The sequence below is a fragment of the Lethenteron reissneri genome, chromosome 23 (assembly GCF_015708825.2).
Source record: "Lethenteron reissneri isolate LAM-NWPU_2019-01 chromosome 23, ASM1570882v1, whole genome shotgun sequence".
Taxonomy (NCBI): Eukaryota; Metazoa; Chordata; class Hyperoartia; order Petromyzontiformes; family Petromyzontidae; genus Lethenteron; species Lethenteron reissneri.
Window position 1 is genome coordinate 14996061 of NC_083801.1, and position 17603 is coordinate 15013663.

General features: G+C 52.4%; 1 protein-coding gene across 2 annotated transcripts in view; it reads left to right on the top strand.

Moving 5' to 3' along the window:
- The window catches only part of LOC133346074 (gap junction gamma-1 protein-like), a 51906-nt gene extending 41793 nt beyond the window's left edge, over positions 1-10113 (top strand). For both annotated transcript variants that reach the window (XM_061557399.1, XM_061557398.1), the window contains exon 2: positions 1840-10113. In XM_061557399.1, the coding sequence (XP_061413383.1) occupies positions 1862-3400 (1539 nt within the window). In that variant the 5' untranslated portion in view covers positions 1840-1861 and the 3' untranslated portion in view covers positions 3401-10113. The remainder of the gene's footprint in view (positions 1-1839) is intronic.
- Positions 10114-17603: the final 7490 nt, after the last annotated feature.

The following is a 17603-nucleotide window of genomic DNA, read 5'->3' on the forward strand; positions in this document are numbered from 1 at the left end:
TGTGCGCGTACACGCGTGTGTGCGTACACCTGTGTGCTTTGGGGGGAGCGGTAGCCTAGTGGCTAGTGCGCTGGGCTACGAACCTGTCGACCCGGGTTCGATTCCCGTTCACGGTGACGATTATCTGTACCGGTCTTGGGCCTCCTCTAGGTCGACTCAGCCTCATGATTACCTGATGCGATGTGTAAATATCATCAGTAGGGAGACAAAGGCGGCCGGGCGTGGTGTTGGCCACCCACCCAGTCATGTGCCGTGCCAGCCTTCATAGGTGTTCGCTAAAAGCACTTGCCCTCACAGTCTGTTAAAGGCTATATGGGGGACCTTTGTGTGTTGGGGTAGTGTACTGTAGTGTTTAGCGGGCTGCGCTACGAACCCGGCGACCCGAATGATCCTCTCGCTTGCGCCCAACATCGACGAGGAATATCAGAACAGCTCCTGTCCCTCTGCACGAGGTCGACTCGAGATGAAATGATTCGATGCTGCGGCGTGCAATACATCAGCATTGGGGGAAACAAAGGCGGTCGGGCATGGTGCTAGTCACACGCCACCAACCTTACGGCGGCCCTGCCGGCTTGCGAGCAGCACTTGGCCCAGCAGTCGGTGAAACTTTGATACGGTGGCTCTTTGTCTCTCTCTGTTTTGCATTGAATCTGTGTGCGTGTGGAACGCACTTACGCCCTCTGATGACATTGGCGCACATCCCAACTCTGTAACCAACAACAACATTTGTGGGCTTCTAAATTGAATACCCCCGTCCCCCTCGGGATGTATTTTATTTTTAAGTTAAAAGGGGGCTGTTGTCACTTTACAAAATCGGCCTTTTAATTAAGTCTGATGATGTTACACCCTCATTAGTCCTTCCTTCGCGCGATGCCAAAATCATTTCCTACTCTTGTTTGTCTCGCGTCTGAGCGATGTCTCCCGAGATCGTGGCTTGTCTCGCCGCGTGGGAATGACAGTGGGGAGGCCTCCCGACAGCCGATAGTTAAACCAAGGCGCTCGAATCGCGCTTTGGTCATCCCTTACCACGGTCCGGAATTGTCCGAACGTCGTTCCGGGAACTATGTTGGCGCCCAGTCACATCCGTCTCCCCGGTTTCTTCTTTTTTTGTCCTCACGATGGGCGTCGTTTATCCCTCGTTGATTTACAGGATTATCGTGGAAATTATACGAAGCTAATTATTGTTTTTGCTGACGCTACTGCATTTGGCAGTGGTGCACACACGCACAAATAACAACAAAGACGCTTGGTTTTAAGTGCTATGTAGGGCACGGCCGTTCACATCTCTCACTGTGTGGGCCCCCCAACGCCTTGAAATTGAACCGGCAGCATTGCATCTGACACCGTGGCGTCCAAGCGGACCCGCCCCCCAAAGCACGGGGCCCGGGGCGGTCGCCCCGACTCGCCGTATCCGAGGGACGGCTCTGATGAAGGGCCATTGCTCGAAACGTCGCCTATGATGTGCGTCTCCTTTTAAGGCCACGGTGTTATTGATGAATGTTGAGTTATTTGTGCAATATAGGGTTGAAATGGATAGGCGTATGTATTATGTTGAACTTATTGATGGATGTATTTCTTCATTGATTGACACATTGATCGATTACGTATCTAATGTATGAATTGATTGATCCAAATTGTTTGGCGGATGAATTCCTTTATACATTGCATTGATGAATTGACTGGTGATGCACTCAATGATGGATTAATTGTTTTATGAATATATTGATGATTCGATGGATCGATCCAGTGATTGATTAATGAGTTCAACAGCTGATTGACAAGCACATCACACATCTCCCCCCTCCCTCCATCCCTCCCTCCCTCTGTCGCGCTGCACAGTGCCGCGTGAAACAGTGCCACAATGAGCTGGGGCTTCCTGACGCGTCTCCTCGACGAGATCAGCAACCACTCGACCTATGTGGGCAAGATATGGTTCACCGCCTTCCTCATGTTTCGCATCATCCTCACGTGCGTGGGCGGCGAGACCATCTACTACGACGAGCAGAGCGCCTTCGTGTGCAACACCAAGCAGCCGGGCTGCGAGAACGTCTGCTACGACGAGTTCGCGCCCCTGTCGCACGTCCGCTTCTGGGTCTTCCAGACCATCATCGTCGCCGTGCCGTCCATCGTCTACCTCGGCTACGCCATGCACAGCCTGAGCCGGGCAGAAGAAGCCCGGGGGAGCGTCGCGCCAAGGAGCAAGAGCCGACCGGCGATGGGCACCCATCGGGCTCAGCACCGCCACATCGAGGAGACGGAGGGCGACCACGAGGAGGACCCCATGATCGTCGAGGTGGCCGACGAGGACGCGCCCAAGGCCTCCGCCAAGGGCGGCAAGGGCGGCAAGGAGGAGTCGCCGCCGCCCTCGAGGCACGACGGGCGCAGGAGGATCCGCCAGGAGGGGCTGATGAAGATGTACGTGGTGCAGCTGCTCATACGCACCGTCTTCGAGGTGGGGTTCCTCTGCGGGCAGTACTACATGTACGGCTTCGCGGTCACGGCGCGCTTCGAGTGCACGCGCTCCCCCTGCCCGCACCGCGTCGACTGCTTCGTGTCGCGCCCCACCGAGAAGACCATCTTCCTGATCATCATGTACTCCTCCGTCACCTTCTGCCTCCTGCTCAACTTCTGGGAGATGCTGCACCTGGGCCTCGGCTCCATCCGGGACATCCTGCGCGGCAAGAAGGAGCAGCAGCAGGAGGAGCAAGAGCGCCAGCAGTTGGCCCTGAGGCAGCAGCAGCAGTCCTTCTACCAGCAGCAGCAGCACCAGCAGAAGCACCAGCCGCCGCCCCAGCAGCAGCAGCAGCAACTACAGCAGCAGCAGCAGCAGGAGCAGCCGTTCCCCATGAGCCCTGCGCCTTGCTACAACCAGCACTACCCGCGGCAAGCACCGCACGCTCCGCCCGTCTACGACTCCCTGCACGCGGCGGCGGCGGCGCAGTTCCCCTCCAAGGTGCCCGACGGCGGTCGCTCGATGGTGGCCAGCGTGCCGCAGGGCCTCTTCCCCGCGAGCATGGAGAGGCAGCAGGCGGCGGCCACGGACGGCGCGAGTTGCGGTCCGGCGCGCACGACGGCGCCCGCCGGAGACGTCGGTCCGGCGCCCGCGACGGCGTTGCCACCTTCGTCGCCGGCCGCAGCGTCCCCGTGTCCGGGAGAGGCGGCAGGACGGGGGTTCCACCCGTCGGCGAACTCCTACTCCTCCTCCCGGCCCAGTTCCCCCGCGGGGTCAAACAACAGCGCGGCTGCGGCGGCACAGAACCGGGTCAACTTGGCATACGAGCAGCAGCAGCAGGCGCAGCAGGTCGCTGCTGCCACCGCCGCAGCAGGAGGTGCCGTGGCGGCCAACGGCTGCGTCAAGACGGCAGCCGGGGGGGACAAGCAGGGCTCGGTGTGGATTTAAGTCGGGGGGGGGGTTGTTGCGCTTGAGGGTGACGGGTGGTGGAGGGGATGGGTGTAACCATCTCTCTCCCCCCACCCCGAACCCCTCCACTGCTCTCGACATCTCTCCCTCCCTCCCCAGCCTCTCCCCTTCGACTATCGCCTGCCCCCCCCCCCTCACCCCACCTTCCCCAAACACACACAGCAGCCTGGATGAGTCTGAGTCTTGCCTTCTACTTAATGCTGAGGATTTTAGAAGGGGTGGTGGGGAGGGGGGCGCGGCGGAGTTCGGAGCTGATTAAGAAGTTGGTTTCGGTAGAAATGTAGATTTGTTGTCACCCGTCCACCACAAACCGGTGGCCTCTCACCGCCTCCGCAGCCCCCCCCCTCCTCCCCCAACTCCCCCATCACCACGTCCCCCCCCCCCCCCAACTGGGGAATGAGCTTCTGATGTGCGCCTCCCTCTCCTAGGGTCGTGTGGTGGTATTGTTGTTGGCTATGGTGTTGGTGGTGCCAAGTCTCGTGATGGCGAAAATGATATTGGTGGTGGTGCTGATGTGGTGATGGTAGTACCGGTACTGTCGTGATGCTTGTGGGGTGATAGATGTGGTGGTGGTGGTGGTGGTGATGCTGATGGTGTGGATATTGGTAATTGATGGCAGTAGTAGTGGTGGTGATAGTGGTGGTGGTGGCGTTCGTGGTCGTGAGAAGTCGCCCTTCAACAACAACGGATGGCAGAGGAGCCACGATCAAAACAACGAGCGGAGCAGTCAACCCATAACACCCGGGGCTGTCACGTGACCTGCCGGCAGCGAGCCTCCCACACTTAACGTGGCCGCTACGTGCACCTAGCCTGGCACAGGAGCCGTGGTGATGTCACGGCCGCTTCGTGGCGACTGTTGTTGGTGGCTGTTTGGTGGTGGTGCTGCTGATATTGGTTGTGTTGGTGGTGGTGCTGATATTGGTTGTGTTGGTGGTGGTGGTGCTGCTGAAATTGGTTGTGTTGGTGGTGGTGCTGATATTGGTTGTGTTGGTGGTGGTGGTTGTGCTGCTGCTGATATTGTTTGTGTTGGTGGTGCTGCTGATATTGGTTGTGTTGGTGGTGGTTGTGCTGCTGCTGATATTGGTTGTGGTGGTGGTGGTGCTGCTGATATTGGTTGTGTTGGTGGTGGTGGTGCTGCTGCTGATATTGGTTGTGTTGGTGGTGTTGGTGGTGATGTGAGCGCGACCGCTAAACCCATCACAGCTGTCACTCGCAGCTCTGCGTAGCACGGTTCGCAGGTCACTCGTACTTGGGCCAGCTCGCGAGGCTTCGTGCCGCTGGACGGAGTTGGACGGAGCCGAGGTTAAGCGCAGGAGGGGCAGTGTGAGGGCGGGAGACGGCCACCGAGTCATCCCATGCCTTGCCAGCTTCTCTGACCTTCCTCCCCCCTTTATTGCAACGCTGTCATCGTCACCACTACCACGACCACCACGTGCGCAGCTCCTTACTTGACATTCCAGAGAAAGTCGTGCCATGTTTGAGTGGCGTTCTTTATCAATACGCAGCAGCAGCAGCAGCAGCGAACGAAGGTGGTTTGTGGATAAGCTCGTATCTATTACATCTTTAATAGTGCTTTTTGTTGCTGGTCGCTTGGCGTTTTGCGCTTTTTTTTGGACTGTGTTCAGCAACCGCGATAGAATAAATCGTCGGCCTGCGTAGGGAGACGCAATTGCATTTGTTCGCGCGGAGACGCGTACGGTTTTAGCCTTCGCAAGTTTTCTCCTTTTTTTGTTGTTGTTGGGATACTCGCTCTGTCCGCAGCCGAGTCGGTTGCATGATTCGCCTGCGTGCTGTTCGTACGGCAAACACACATTGTTGTGTGCGCGCACGTGCAGCCTGCCCTGAGTGGAACGAACGTCCCGTACCGAGCTGGCAAGTTCTGTTCCGCTAAGCCTCAAACACGTTCGCCGCATCTCGCCATCCAACGAATCGTCGACATTCGCTTCGACGACTTGTTGGATTTTCGACGCGTGCCTAGCTTGAGCTGAAGAATCGATGGTGGTCGATACATCGATGATTGTTGCACCCCCGCTTTTGAAGCTTCGATGGCCCCCTGAATGAAAACATTCCCTGCCCATGTCATCAGCCCCACTGTAATCTGTTCCCCCCCCCCCCACTCGCACCACGCTCGCCTCCGTTCACAGCCGTGAGGCCGGTGGTGGAAACTCCACGTGAGTATGGCGGGGGCCAGTCATTCCACGTCCCGGTGTGAAATCCACAATTACGATGCCGCGCTCCGGCACGCGAGGGTGACGCTCGCTCCCAGCACCCCCCCGCCCCCCCCCCCCCCCCACGTGTCCCCATGCTCCTTGCTCCCCGTGCCGCGAGGCGCGTGCGCCCCCGTGTCTGCCACTCCGTGTCCCCATGCTCATCCTGCACATCGTGCCATCGTCGTTCCTCCATGGCACACGAGGAGGTGGCCTGCCCAAAACCCTCATTTACCTCGACTGCTAGAATTTGTATGTTTACCAGGTAAGCCTCCCTGAGCTACATACTCTTTTTCAGAAGCGGGAAAAAAAACAAATGATAGCTCAGCGAAGTGGCTTATGTATAGCGGCCAAATACTCAAAACGTGGAGGGGAAAAGCCGGAGAACCCGGAGAAAAATCCACGAAACCACGGGGAGATAAACATGCAAACTCCAAATTATACAGGCGTCAGGGTTGAGATCAAACCCACGACCTCCTGCATATCAGGCGAGGGAGTTAACATCTCTCAGAGTCCATGCGATTGTCGCTCTGCGTCACGTGGCCCTCTTCCTGTCTCTTATTTCCCAGCATTCCAACCCCGCCGTGCTTCTGTGCGCACTCGGTCCCATTTACTTTGTCAACGTGTCCATGTTTCACATCCGTATGGCGTCGCAGCCAACATTCGTGCAATTATGCGCACGTGATCGCGATCACCAAACGAAGGGCATATGTTATGTATGTTAAACTTCTTTCGCACCGTACGTAGCCTACCGCACTAATCGCACGTGACTGGTGCTGAATGGGAGCTGGGTGAGCTCGTAACGGAGTGCTGTTGTGGAAAGTGTGACATCGCGATCGGTCTGGCTACTCCACGTTCACGGCAAAGGGGGTGCAGGGTCCTTACAGCGGAGGGGTCCCGCGTTACTTGAAGTAAGGTTGTGGGCCCCTAGGCCGCCCCCCCCCCCTCACCCCTTCGAGGGGTGCGGGGGGGGTCCGACCCTAACCCCCAGACAATTGCCGAGTCCTTGGCGAGTCGAGGAAGCGGAGCGCCTGTCTCGGGATGCAAACTTGAGCGACCAGAAGTCGCGCGTCGGCGGTAGCTCGGCGACACGAAGCGAAAGAAGATTCTTGAAAGTTCTCCCAAGAGAAGAGAGAACTCGGACCGAAGGGCCCCGCAAAAACCACGCTCGCCGCCCCCCCCCCCCCCCCCCCGCTGCCTTACCCCACGCGTCGCGTTACACATTCTTACACTTTCTGAAAGCAAGACTCAAACGACAAACAGCTCTGGTAGATGCACACTTTAGGCTGCGTGTCAAACATCGTTGACGTTGCGTTTTAATGACGGAGGACCAAAGAAGAAAGCGACGTTCAAGTTAGGGTCTTGCGTCACGTCGCTCAACGGACGTGTTCAAACACACGCGGGTAACGTTGTGGTGTTATCAGGACCATAACTTTGAACGGCCGCATTTTTCCCGATGATGAGACGCTCCGCTAAAGTTAAGAAGCGCCACAAAACGAATGCTCGGTGTCGATGAACATCACCAACTCTGGTTCCCGCAACCCACACCGGATTTGAAGATGCACCTCAACGTTGCTTTGAAACACATGGGCAGAGTGCGTCTTATCGTCTGGAAAAGTCGGTGATAGGGAGCTCTCTGAGCAGTTCTGTCTCGACGCATCCATCCCACGTCCACTGTCTGAGAGCTATACGCTTGGTTCTTTCGGTAAAGTCACGTATAAGGGAATATGAATCCCTGCAGTCACGAAAGCTTTCAATGTCTGAGAGCTGTTTGTTATGGGCCGCGTCTTCTTGAATTACACTTTGTGTCCACTTGTTTGTCACACGTCTTTAAACATTTCATATCATCTTAAGTTTATATTATTGGGGTTTTTTTGTTTGTTTCAATAGTATTATTTTTTATTCCCCACAAATGTATCGAAAGAAACAAACGGCACGCGGCGTTTTGCTTGGCCGCAACGGCAAAGACAGCGTGAGCTTTACTTACTTCGCAGCGTCGAGTTTCACTCCCCAGAGCATTTCAATCAAAAGCACGTGCTCGCATTGTGACCCGTTTCCGTGCGTCACGTGTCCACGCGTTTCCGGTGGTCGGTCGTCACGTGTCCACGCGTTTGTCGTCACGTGCCACGCGCACGCAATTCTCGGTTGTTATTGTTGTCTTACAAGGTGCCTTTAAGAGTCGAGATACTTGAATTTATATGCGTTTAGCTTTGTCGGTGCACATTGATAAGTTTAGACACCCAACTCGCTTCGGGTGAGTGGCGATTCTGAATAGGGGAGCCCTTTGGGTGGGGGGGCAATACCCCCCCCCCCCAAACCTACCCACACCACCCCCCCACTCCCAGGCCATATTCGTGTGCCCCCACCTCCCAACCCCATATGCCCTCCATTCAGGGGCAGCTCCTCGGGGTGGCTGGGCAGGCACCCAAGTTAAAGTTCAAATTGTTCATCGTGGACAATGCCGGCACACCTGGCCAGTCGCTTCCTTCCTTCTGCCAGATTGCTCGTCAGCCTCACGGTCAATGTGCCCTCTCGCAGTCTCGCCCAACTCCCGCAAGGAACTTCGCCGCCAGCTTGTGGGGCATTAGGCGTGTAACGATGATTCCCTTCCTGGCAGGTTCGATACATTCACCACAATTAAGGTGACGACTCAACAATCGATAACTTGTCACTGCGACACACGCATTTATCCCTCGCGGATGTCCGGGATGATTCGAAGGTCGTCGTTTCTGACACGCGTGGCTATGCGCACACGTCGTGAGCCGTAACAATCGATTTTAAATCGACGAATCGATTGACCGTTACGTGCCTGGTGGGTATTGGATGCCCTCCTCCCACCTCGGCCGTTTGTTTTAGAATCGCCACCGCCACGTCTGAGCGAGATGGGGTTAGAGGTAGGGCTATAAGTCGGCACTTGCGCCTGTTGGCTGACGGTGGAGGGCAGCCCGTGCCCTCGCAAGGAGGTCGTGTGGGGGGCCCTACATGGGTCGGGGGTGGTGGGAGGGGGGGGGGGCACAGCGACACTCGGATAGTTGCGCAGTGGGTGAGCAGAGGGGTTCGCGGTGAGTGGAGACGGAGTCACGGGGGTCGGACTGCTCATTGAGGTTCATTGTCCAAATCCTTAATGGAGAGATTCCTTCATTGGCAAGGGAACTCCCACGGAGATCATGCTGAACAGAGAGCGCTCTTGGTAGCGTTTCCATAGCAGAGATTCCTTGATGGAGAAATGTATGTTCTGGCCTGTTGAACTAGGCCTGAATAGAGACATATTCCTTGATAGCGAGATATCTGTTTACAGAGAAACCGTCCATCGTAGATACAGGGAGAGAGCTTTCTCACTTGATAGAGATACACACATTGATTATATAGATACTTCATAGATAAGTACCACTTAATAGAGACATACTTTCTCTTACAAAGATATAGATGATTCAATTCAGAACAAAGACATCTCTTCGCAGTGAGATATCCATTTATATAAATCCCTTTATATTAAGATATGTTAATAGACACACGTGGTGGTTACAGAGAGTCTATGTAATAGAGGGATCATTCTTGATAGAATGTCATTGATAGAGAACCTTCATGACAGTAATCCCTTCGTAGAGGTATGGTCCTTCAAAGGCATTCTCTAACAACGTTGGTTTCTTCGCTGACAAACATCTTCCTTTTGAAGAGAGACCCATTGATAGGTAAAATATATTCACAAGTGAAATTCAGCAACAGAAATGCCCCTTCATATACAATTAATTATGATTTTTTTTTTACGATATTATAACAATGCTTTTCATTTACCCTGGGAAACCACAATGAGTCTCGAGGCTGTTTTTCAGCAGGACGGGTCCTGCATTGGGGATATTTGGATAATTCCACTTGTGGGAGTTTGGCATCGTGTGGGAGGAAACCAGAGATCCCTGCAGAAAGTCCACCACGCACGGTATTCCCAGTCTTCCATCTACAACTCGCCGTCATCATCATCATCAACATAATTTCCTGTATTTCTTACCAGCTAAGAGAGATTTAAAATATTAAAAGTTTCTCTTTTGAAAGCACATCTCTGGGTGTCAAACAAGAGCTACCCAGAAATATGGTCACGTGTTCTTATCGTTGCTGATCTACCAGATTTAAAAACCCACGTTGTTCGAACATCGGTCATTGCAAAACTTGTAACCCTAGCTATTAACCCTTCCTAGAATGCTGGTTGATCACCGACGGGATGAAAAGCGAGAACGCGTGTCCGCATCATTCATTGTTTTTCACGTGCTCTGTTTAAAAAGCAAACGAACTTAGTTTTTTTTTATATATATCGAATAATCGACACCAAAGCCGCATTGCTGTGCCCTTACGCTGCTGTTCTGAGCAGCCGCTTGCGAGGCGTGGGAGCTGCCCAAAGAATTTCGTCGCGAGCCACGACCGAGCGATGTTTGTTTCTGCGCCGAAATACAGAACGAAACAAATAAACTTCATCAATCGATGTTGTTGGAAGATTCCGTGTTCACGTGTGGTTGTTTTTTGTCTGCTCGCAATTGCTCTCGGTTGCGTGTGTGTGAGAGATTCAGCCCCCCCCCCATTCCCTCTCCCCCACCCCCCCCCCCCCCCCCCTGGCGATTCAATGCACTATCGAGCGATAGTGGATATCCAGGTGGCCTGGAATCCAGCACTGTGGAGGCAGCGAGGGTTGGTCGATCGGACACAATTTTGCGAGACTCCCTTCCCGCGGGGAATGCGGTACAGCAAAGCGTGGAGTGGCAGCATGCGTCCCTCCTGCACGGGGATAGGGTGTTGTCCCCTCGCATTGCGCGGAATTTCTCCGGTCGCCCCGGGTTCCTCCCACACGAACAAACACGCAGCAATTGTTTTGAAAACATCTCAATATCTTCTTGGTTCTTTCGGTAAAGTCACGTAGAAGGGAAGTAATAAAATAATAAAAATAAAACATAATAAAATAATTATCACGACGTTTCGGCCACAACGCAAGCAGCCGTCCTCAGGTGAAAACCAGGTCTGTCGAGGCGACAGCGTCTGAATTCTACGTGACTTTACCGAAAGAACCAAGAAGATGAATCCCTGCAGTCACGAAAGCTTTAAATCGAAACATCTCAATATACAAAGAATTTCAAAGAAATTGTTGGCGCCGGCTCACCGCTCGACAGCCTTCCGGCTTCTCGCCTGTGTGAGATGACATTTGCATGAACAACGCGATGTAAAACTAATCGTTAGATTATAAGCAAAAATTAGATATCGATTCACTTACAAATAAGTTCAACACCTCGGCTTTCGCGACCAATATCATGCATAATAGAGGTGTTTTGGGTTATATCGCGTAAATATATAAATGTGTCGTTAAACCTGCCACCACCCGACACAACCAACGAGTAAATTGTAAATGTTGTGGCTTGGGCTCTCCAACACACTGGTGTGCTGTACGAGTGACGAATTGGCATGTTCTGTTGACGTAACAACCCTCACTAGTTGGTTGTCGGGTGGTGGCTGGTTTCACGACACATTTATATATTTACGCGATCTTACCCAAAACACATTCTTCTTGGTTCTTTCGGTAAAGTCACGTAGAAGGGAAATAATAAAATAATAAAAATAAAACATAATAAAATACAATTCTCACGACGTTTCGGCCACAACGCAAGCAGCCGTTATTTTATTATTTCCCTTCTACGTGATTTTACCGAAAGAACCAAGCAGATGAATCCCTGCAGTCACGAAAGCTTTAAATGGAAATTTAGTATTACCTTTTGCGTAAACACCGCGGTGAATTGCATCAGCTCGGCAGGCACGAGTGGCTGCAGGAGCCGCGTGGCCGCGTTGCATTCACCCAGGCAAAGCTTCACAAACGTCGACTGCGACGCCAGAGGTGCAATGCGTGCGCCGTGAAGCGAGTTGAATGGATACTCCTATGCCCGGAGCAAAGGGCAATCGCCTACGAACATTTGCCTTCCTCGTACGGTGACAAGAACAACGTGCAAAAGGGGCGCAGCTCCTGCAATTGCTCGCTCACACCGCTGCTGAGGGTTAGGGCCTCCATCAGAGGGGGCTCAAGAGAGCCCCCCCCCCCCCCCACCGCGTCCAGTATGTTATTACCCAGGAAAGTCTCGCCGAGTCTCAAGACTGTTTTCAAGAGGATCCGGCATTGGGATGTTTGGCCAATTCATTTATGGTTTTATTCTTATTTTACTCCTCCAGCTGATATTTCGTCACCGTGGTGTCATTGCACCACAGGTCGACAAAGAAAACAACAGCAATAAGAGACGTCATTCTTGTTCGAAATCCGTAAACAAATATTTCAAGAGCCGCAACACGAGACGGTGGTCCTTGATACAGAGCTGCAGGTTGCCAACCCCTGCCCAAGATAACCTGGATATCCATGGTAAACTGGATTTCCATGGTAAACTGGATTTCCATGGTAAACTGGATTTCCATGGTAAACTGGATTTCCATGGTAAACTGGATTTCCATGGTAAACTGTATATCCATTGTAAACTGGATTTCCATGGTAAACTGGATTTCCATGGTAAACTGGATTTCCATGGTAAACTGGATTTCCATGGTAAACTGGATTTCCATGGTTAACGGAATATCCATGGTAAACTGGATTTCCATGGTAAACTGGATTTCCATGGTAAACTGGATTTCCATGGTAAACTGGATTTCCATGGTAAACTGGATTTCCATGGTAAACTGTATATCCATTGTAAACTGGATTTCCATGGTAAACTGGATTTACATGGTTAACGGAATATCCATAGTAAACTGGATACCCATGGCAAACTGGATATCCATGGTAAACTGGACTCCCATGGGGCGCCAACCAAAATAACAAGTCGACTTTTTTTTAACGTTGATAACACAAACCCTCTACATTTCACGAGCCGCGCTGCCCTTTAACACGAGACGTTGGTTCTTAATAAACAACGGTCACGAAGCGGCCGTCCTTAAAGAGCCGCATGAAGACGAATGAGCTGTCCCACTTGGAACTCTGATCGCAGCGGACAGTGCCCCACCTTGTGTTCCCAGGTTGTCACTGCGGGTGTAATCACCGCGGCACAGGAATACCACCGCTCGCCGTCCGCTTCGCAGTGCACGTTAAAGACCTCCTGGCTTCATTCGCAAGACCAGGCGACTGTGTGCCGGGGTCAGAGTCCAGATTATGTTGCAAAATCTGAGAATGTCTCACGGTGTTACTCAACTGGGATGACACACACACAGAGCAGCAGCAGCAACCATCGCCCCCTACTGACAGGCTCGTGACCCTTGCAATCGAGACCCATCCTAGTCTCTTGTTGAGTTCTCAACTGGGCAAACAAAATCAACTTAATTTTAATTTAACTGTCGAATGGCCTCTGTAAAATCAAGTGAGAACGACGTCTGATACGGGATGGCGCCACATTCGAGCATGTCCTGACATACGAGAGGGAAATGTCCATCGCGTCTCTGCAATCGAATATAAAACTTTTTTACTCTTAGTTCTTTCGGTAAAGTCACGTAGGTAAAAAATGAAATTATAATTAATAAAAATAAAAATATTAATTTTAATTAAATTTTTATCTACGTGACTTTACCGAAAGAACTAAGAGTATGAATCCTTGCAGTCACGAAAGCTTCAAATCTAGAATATAAAACTTTTATTCTACCATATAAGGCCCACTCAATTACGCAGTTATATTTCTTTTTCAGAAGCGATCTGGCTACAAACGAACGCCCAACGAAGTGGCTTATCATTCTGTGGAAATATATCGTAGCCAGATAATCCAAACGCACGATTCTAAATGTGGACGGCGACTAAGCGGAGGACCCGGATAAAAATCCACGTTACCACGGGGAGAGAGAGAGAGACACGCAAACTCCAAATATACAGCAGCAGGCGTCGGGGGTCGGACCCACGACATCCTGCACGCCCGGCGAGGTAGTTAACATCTCACCACCGCGGTGCTGATGTTTTACATCGTCAGAGCTGTAGTTTGGCCAAGTACATGGCGAAACAAAAGTGACCGCGACGGGGAGAGGGCGGAGACATCGTGGACTCGCTCCACTTGGGAAGCCGCTTTAAGTCACGGGCGGCTGAAACCCGGAGACTCAAACCCAAGGAGCCCAGCGGTGCCTGCTCGGTGCGCGTTTGCATCAACTGGCGTGCAATTTCGCCTGCAACTCGCGTGCAACTCGCGTGCAACTCACGTGCAACTTCGCCTGCAACTCGCCTGCAACTCGCCTGCAACTCGCGTGCAACTCGCGTGCAACTCACGTGCAACTTCGCCTGCAACTCGCCTGCAACTCGCGTGTAACTCGCGTGCAACTCGCGTGCAACTCGCGTGCAACTCGCGTGCAACTCGCGTGCAACTCGCCTGCAACTCACGTGCAACTCACGTGCAACTTCGCCTGCAACTCGCGTGCAACTCGCGTGCAACTCGCGTGCAACTCGCGTGCAACTCGCCTGCAACTCACGTGCAACTCACGTGCAACTTCGCCTGCAACTCGCCTGCAACTCGCCTGCAACTCGCGTGCAACTCGCCTGCAACTCGCCTGCAACTCGCGTGCAGTTGCGTGTCCAATGCGCGACGCGTGAATGCGTCTTATTCGCATGGTGCCCGCCGTGGAGACGACCACGATGATGTCGCTGCGTTTGATGCCACCGCCGCTGCTGTTGACGACGGTCGTCGAGATGAAGACGGCGATCCTCCTGGTTCTGACATCGATCGTTCGTATGGCGCTGACGATGATGGGCTGGTGCTGCTGATGCTGCTGCTGCTGCTGCTGACGGTAATAACAAGGATCGTAGAGATACGATGTCGACACTTTAACTCGCTGACGATGACCGCGGACTTGGTGAACCCCTCTGCCGTGCGCGCGAGGCAGCGGACGAGGTTGTCACAAACTGGGCAGTAGAGCAAGTAGGTCGCGTGAGCTCGCTGTGAGCAAGTTTTATTTGTTTCGTATCGAGTCATCTCCTCGTACGAGAGGGGGTTTGCTCCGGGCACGACTCTTCACACGAATCGGTCAAAACGTCACAATGCAGGACCCTCCAGAATGAGACGTCTGTTGACTCGGTTTGAGGTTTTTTTTTCTTCTTTCCCCCGGGTGATTAAACTAGGTGAATGATCACTACAACTACAGCCCGTTTGTCCACCCACTGCGTGATGAGAAACTCCTCACGTTGTGCGGGTCCTGGGGGTTATTTGACCATACTTCGCCACGATGGTCAGTGCCGGTGGACGAGGAGGAATGTAAAGCCTTGTCGGGTTTTTTTTCTGTCAACATGCGGCTCCCAATGCTCTTTGTACAAAACACAAAAAACTCACCGCATTGGCCATTCACACTTCCTTGATATTAAACACACCTTTTTGCAGACAGACGTTCCGCGCGATGCCCCTTCTGCGGAGCACAGAGGGGACAGAGACCGGCAGATGACCGCAGATCGTGTCTGGAGAACAGCAGCGCCCCGTCGTGGTCGCCCTGGGCTATACAATTGACGCGAATACCAAAGGTAGTGAACGAATGACATTTTAGTAATAGGTTTTTACCCTTTCAACTGGTACAAAAACTGACACCTTTATACAAGGCATCATGTTTGCAATAACCACAACACAAGCAGTCAAAATGCAAACAAAAAAAAACAACTTTGATGATGATAATGATATGCACTGTCCTTGACGTTGATTGGTCCACACCCGAGACAGCTTTCCTTAAAGCCTAGTCTCCATTGGTGTTGGACCAGATGACGCCAAAAGGCGCACAACTCAAAGACAGCGCACTATCAGAGTATTGAGAGCTCGGGGTAAGCATTTACACTATGAGACCTCCTTTACTAGTGGCAAAATATACTGCTTGTGTTGTGGTTATTGCAAACATGATGCCTTGTATAAAGGTGTCAGTTTTTGTACCACTTGAAAGGGTAAAAACATATTGCTATATGTTGCCACTGGTAAAGGAGGTCTCATAATGACATCTTATTATTATCATTGCTCGAGCTGAAATTAAGAAATCGTAACTTTGCGCGTGAGATTAACAATCGTTAATTATTTAATAAATTTGTTGTCGTTTATTTATTTAGCCAATTATTTCTGCGTGACATCGGGGAGAAGTGAACGTGCCAAAGACGTCCAAAGATCAAAACAATTAAACCAATCAATGAGTGAATGACTTTAATGGGATGATGAGCTCACGCACCCAGTACCTGCCCAGCCTGTTTGTCAGAATTAGAAAGCCACGTGGGAAGGCCACGGACTTTCAGACAAATGCCTCTTTCGCTCCCACGTGAAAGGCCCAACGCAGAAGATCCACGGGGTTTGATCGCCCACGAGGCTCACGGTCCACCCTAAACCGCATCAGCTGCACACACACCATGCATGGCAGGCAGACGCGGACACACCTGATGCACAAAGGGAACATTAAAAACTCTCCCGTGTGCGACTGTGGTCATCCAGAACAGAGCATGCAAAACATATAACGACGCAATGCCTGATCCACAAATACGAAGGAGACGTCACAGCGACACACTCCGCTGCTCCTGACGCGGCTGTCTGGCTTGGCCACCTTGGCCACCTGCTCTGCGTCTACATCAGCAGCCGTGCGAAAGAAGAAAACGAAGACGAAGCTCCCATGCTCACGCGTGCGTGAGACAGACGCGAGCCGCACAGGTGGTCATTCCACACTTCTCGGGCGGGAGCCAGTATGGGTATCTTTACGCACGAAGGTTTAAACGAATGTTTGACTGCCCCCCCCCCCCCCGACAAAGTGGTACTCGCGGTACCTGTTTATCGGCCCGTGAGAAACGACGGTGGGATGAGTCGGAGTGCGCTGCAGTGCCACGCACGCGGTTGTCCTTTAAACTCGGCCACCGGGGTCTCGCCGAACCGCCCAAGCCCAATGATCTACAATCAACAACGGGAATCCCCCCACCCACCCACCCGCCATAATAATGTGGAATGTTGTCTTTATTCTTGACCGATGTCTCACAGAGACGAGACGAGAGCGCGACGCTTTTGTCCGGGGAGCGGAGAGCGACGTTCAGAGCCCTTCGCTTGCGTCGCTGCTAACGGACATGGGCAGGTGGAGAAACGATTTGCGGTTCGGGAACAAAGACCCCGACCGTTGCAACCTGTCGGAGGTGCCGGGCGGGTAGGTGGGTGAGGGGTGCGGCGCTGTCAGCGAGCACCTGTCAAGGCAAGTAGGGCGCACGGGAGGGTCGGTGGGGGGGGGAGGAGCGCCCAGGTGTCGACGATTGGAGGCTGCGTCGAACTTGGGGAAGGCTCAGAAGAGGCTCTTGTCATCCTTGCCCGGGAGCTCGAAGCGCCGTGCGCTGATTCTGCTACGCTACCGCTCCCCACGCTTTTACACGACGATAAAGCTCCACCCGCGTAGCCTTAAACAGACTTAGTCTTCTTGGTACTTTCGATGAAGTCACGAAGAGAGACAATTAAAATTAAAAATTAAATTATTATTTTATTTTCTATCTTTCAAATTTTATTTTATAAAAAATAAATCAAATACATTTTATTTTCTACCTACGTGACTTTACCGAAAGAACCAAGAATATGGATTCCTGCAGTCACGAAAGTTTTAAGTCAAAACTTAAACAGACTGTTGGAGCAAGTGCTGTGAGCGAGCACATATGAAGGCCGGAACGCCACACGAGGGGGTGGATGGCCAACACCACGCCCGGCCGCCTTTGTCTCCCCAGTATTGATGTTCATACACCACAGGAGGTTACTCATTTAACGCTGAGTCGACTTAGATGAGGCCCGGGACCGGGTCGAATATTTCGCCACTGTGATTGGTCGTGAGCGGGAATCGAACTCGGGTGGCCAGGTTCACAGCCCAGCGCGCTATCCACTACAAGTGTTGGAGCAAGTGCCGTTATGGTGGTTTATAACACGCGCCCACAGACACACACACCTCACTCACTCACGTACACACACACACACACCTCACTCACGTATACACACACACAGACACACACACCTACA